Raw genomic sequence first — 3,021 nt, forward strand, 5'->3', positions numbered from 1 at the left:
AATTCGTGAATGCTGTCAAGACTTTGCATATTCCGAGTTCGGACATGTTCGCCATTATCATGGTTCGAACTCAGTGTGGATCGTTGATGGTGCTTCCATAAACAGACATCCAGAGATTATCCACTTTTTGAGAGGTGTTGGTATTGTGCCAATATTCCTACCAGCATACTGCCCATTTTTCAACCCAATCGAATACATGTTCGGGTACGTGAAGAAGTCCTTCCAGCGTCACTACAACGAGTCGAGTGGGCGAGACCTACTACCATTTACAGTCCAGACGTTTCGCCGCTTCGAGGACGTATGAGTATATTACCGGCTTTCACGTTCTAAGTAAAATTAGCATTCCTCCGAAATCTGCTTTCGATAGTCAGCTCCGAGGTACGAGGATCAGCGATGACGACTACAAGCGGGTACAGTTTGTCTGAGAGCACTTTGAAATGAAGTCGATCAAGGACCTACTCGTCTGGTAAAACAATCTCGATATTCTTCATCGAGGCTATCCAGGCTCAGCGTAAATTATTCAAACGGCTCGATCTAGATATGTTTACAGATGATGTATCGCTACCTGGTCTATCGGAGAAGGTCATGTATCAGACTTGCTATAGCAGCCTTCATTATCCAAGCAAGAATCCGGCTAAGGCCTTTAGCTTTCCAGCTAAGCGCATGAGCGGCTACAAAGCTCAAGATGCTGAGGCCAATCGAGAGTTCGACATGCGTCTTAAGTACTTGAATGAATCGGCTAGGAAACAGAAGTATCTATGCGGGATTTGCTATTGCCAGCTGACCGAAGAGACAGCTTCTGCTGATAGGGTTAATAACAAGCTTTTTCATATTGATGGCAAAATATCGATTAGCTGCATCAAATGAAATACTGCCTGCAAGGACATGTCACGCAGAGGTTTTCGATTTAGCAAACAGCTCGAATTTAACTCAAATAGACTCGTCTACTCGATTGATAAAGGCGCTAGTGTTCATACAATAATTGTTGCTACTACAGGCGCTAGTGTTCATACAATAATTGTTGCTACTACATGTACATGTATACTGTAACCTGGAAATATTTCATCAAAAGCTTCCCACAAAAATAGACTTTATTTTCTGAACCTCTAGAGGCCTTGATTTCCAAATATTTGATTCAGTGCAAAAAGTCTTAGCCAAAAAAGTGAGACAGAAGGAATCCATGCTTCAACAGCTCAGAGACGAGCCTAAAATGTCGCTTGGCAACCAGCAGCAGGCATCTCATTTCACTTTTGGAAGCGACTCGCTCTAACGCCCCCTGATCTCTCAAAATGACGGCGCTACTTGTAAAAAGCTCGTGGAAACAGCACGAGCCTGCCCTACCCGTCGATGACATCCTGCCCGACAACCAGCTACAGGAGGCGCGCGCCTGGACCCACAAGCTTCGCCACGGCGAGAGCACCAGCAAGAGTCCCAAGCCCACTGACGCCGTCCTCTCGCCCACGCAGACAAACAAACCCATAGTGGTCGAGACCAGCAGCAAAAAGCACCGATTCTCGCTGCGACGCCTCTTCAAGCACGAATACCTTCATGGACAGGGAAGAAATCCTGCCTTCGTGCCGCCTGTGCCCAATCCTACGGACTTCCTTACTCGCGAGCGCCACGGCGGCGTAACAGTCAGCGGCAAACGCGTGCCCTTCACACGTGACGCTCACAAGCGCAGGAAAAAGACATCGAAGCCCCTTCCACGCATCAATGAGGACCGCGCGCTCGTGCCGGTGAGCTCATCTGTGGAGGCCTACCGTCGCCGGGCCTACTACCCGGCCAAGAACGAAAAATTCAAGAAATGAGGGCTGCGCCGCCCCATCGTCATAGCGGCGTGTCGCTCATCATGTTTCTGCCAGCTCAATAAGTGTTGTTTGCAGCTAAGCAGCAGCCGAGCCGCCCTGAGACACAACACGATGCCTCGCGCGAGCGGAGCGACAACCTGACCGCGTTTCATCGTAGCCCGTCATTTTTGCCCATGAATTAGAATTGCGCTATTTATTGGTGTGGAATTACCAAAACTTAAATAAAAAACATCACATTATCCTTCTCCACGGCTTTCAAGAATACAGTACACGGCGTCTGCCCACGTGGAAACGCAGGATTGCGCGAGTAAATCACCACTGAATCGAAGTGCCAGGGGTTAATGGTAACTCCAAAATGGTGAAGTTTATACTACGTAGTATAGTGGTACTATAGTATCACCTGTAGACCAGCTAATATAAAAATATTACCTAAAACAAATTTCTGAGACAAAATTATATTATTAAATATTAACTAAATATTCGATATTTATTTTTTCAAAGACTGCATAATCGGTTCTAATCCACCAATCATATGTCGTAAAAGTTCTACTATTGATAACTGAAGTATTACTAATCAACATGATGGAAATGACAATTGTGAGAGTAACGGCACGGTTGGTGTGGTATACTGAACGCACTATCTAGCATCTCAGGCTGCAGATGTATGAGACGCACGATCTGGACGAGGCTATTGGCAGAGAACAAGAACAAATACCTTGATTTCGCTCTATCGACATTAAACAACTGCAACCGCTTACAGTGTTCCATCTCGATCGCCTTTGTCGGTGTCACAGACTACCTGGTCCGAAATGATGGATAGTTTTATTTAAATGTAATTTAAAAACAAGTTCAGCAATTCTTATCAAAATCTAATTGGTCCAACAGGAGCGCGTATTTGCCAGCTATTGGCTGGTGGTTTAATTGGCGCTGAAAGCGTACTGGGGGCCGAGCTACCTCTATTTGAATAGCCGGTCACCCTCTTCCTCATTTTTCTAGTACCAGCTCAGCTAGCACAACGCGCTATCCGTGCTCCCCGACTTCTCTTTGGCCAACCTGACCGATTGTTATCGCCGTTGCATCATCGACGAGCTTCCAAGACCTCATAATTGACGGGAGAATTGCCCCCATGGAGCAAAAGCCGAGACTGTCCACAGAAGAGATTTAAAGCGCAGCCCGGCCCACGATTGGGCAAATGCCCGACGCGCTAATGGAT

General features: G+C 46.6%; 1 protein-coding gene across 1 annotated transcript; it reads left to right on the forward strand.

Moving 5' to 3' along the window:
• Positions 1 to 663: 663 nt before the first annotated feature.
• On the forward strand, positions 664 to 2,052 carry PITG_17740 (uncharacterized protein; the record flags this gene model as incomplete). The annotated part of the gene is made up of 2 exons (XM_002896550.1): positions 664 to 752; positions 1,313 to 2,052. 2 exons carry the CDS (start codon positions 664 to 666, stop codon positions 1,806 to 1,808), a joined length of 585 nt encoding a protein of 194 aa, XP_002896596.1.
• Between the last annotated feature and the right edge of the window lie 969 nt (positions 2,053 to 3,021).

The sequence above is a fragment of the Phytophthora infestans genome, genomic scaffold, assembly GCF_000142945.1.
Source record: "Phytophthora infestans T30-4 supercont1.57 genomic scaffold, whole genome shotgun sequence".
Lineage (NCBI taxonomy): Eukaryota > Oomycota > Peronosporomycetes > Peronosporales > Peronosporaceae > Phytophthora > Phytophthora infestans.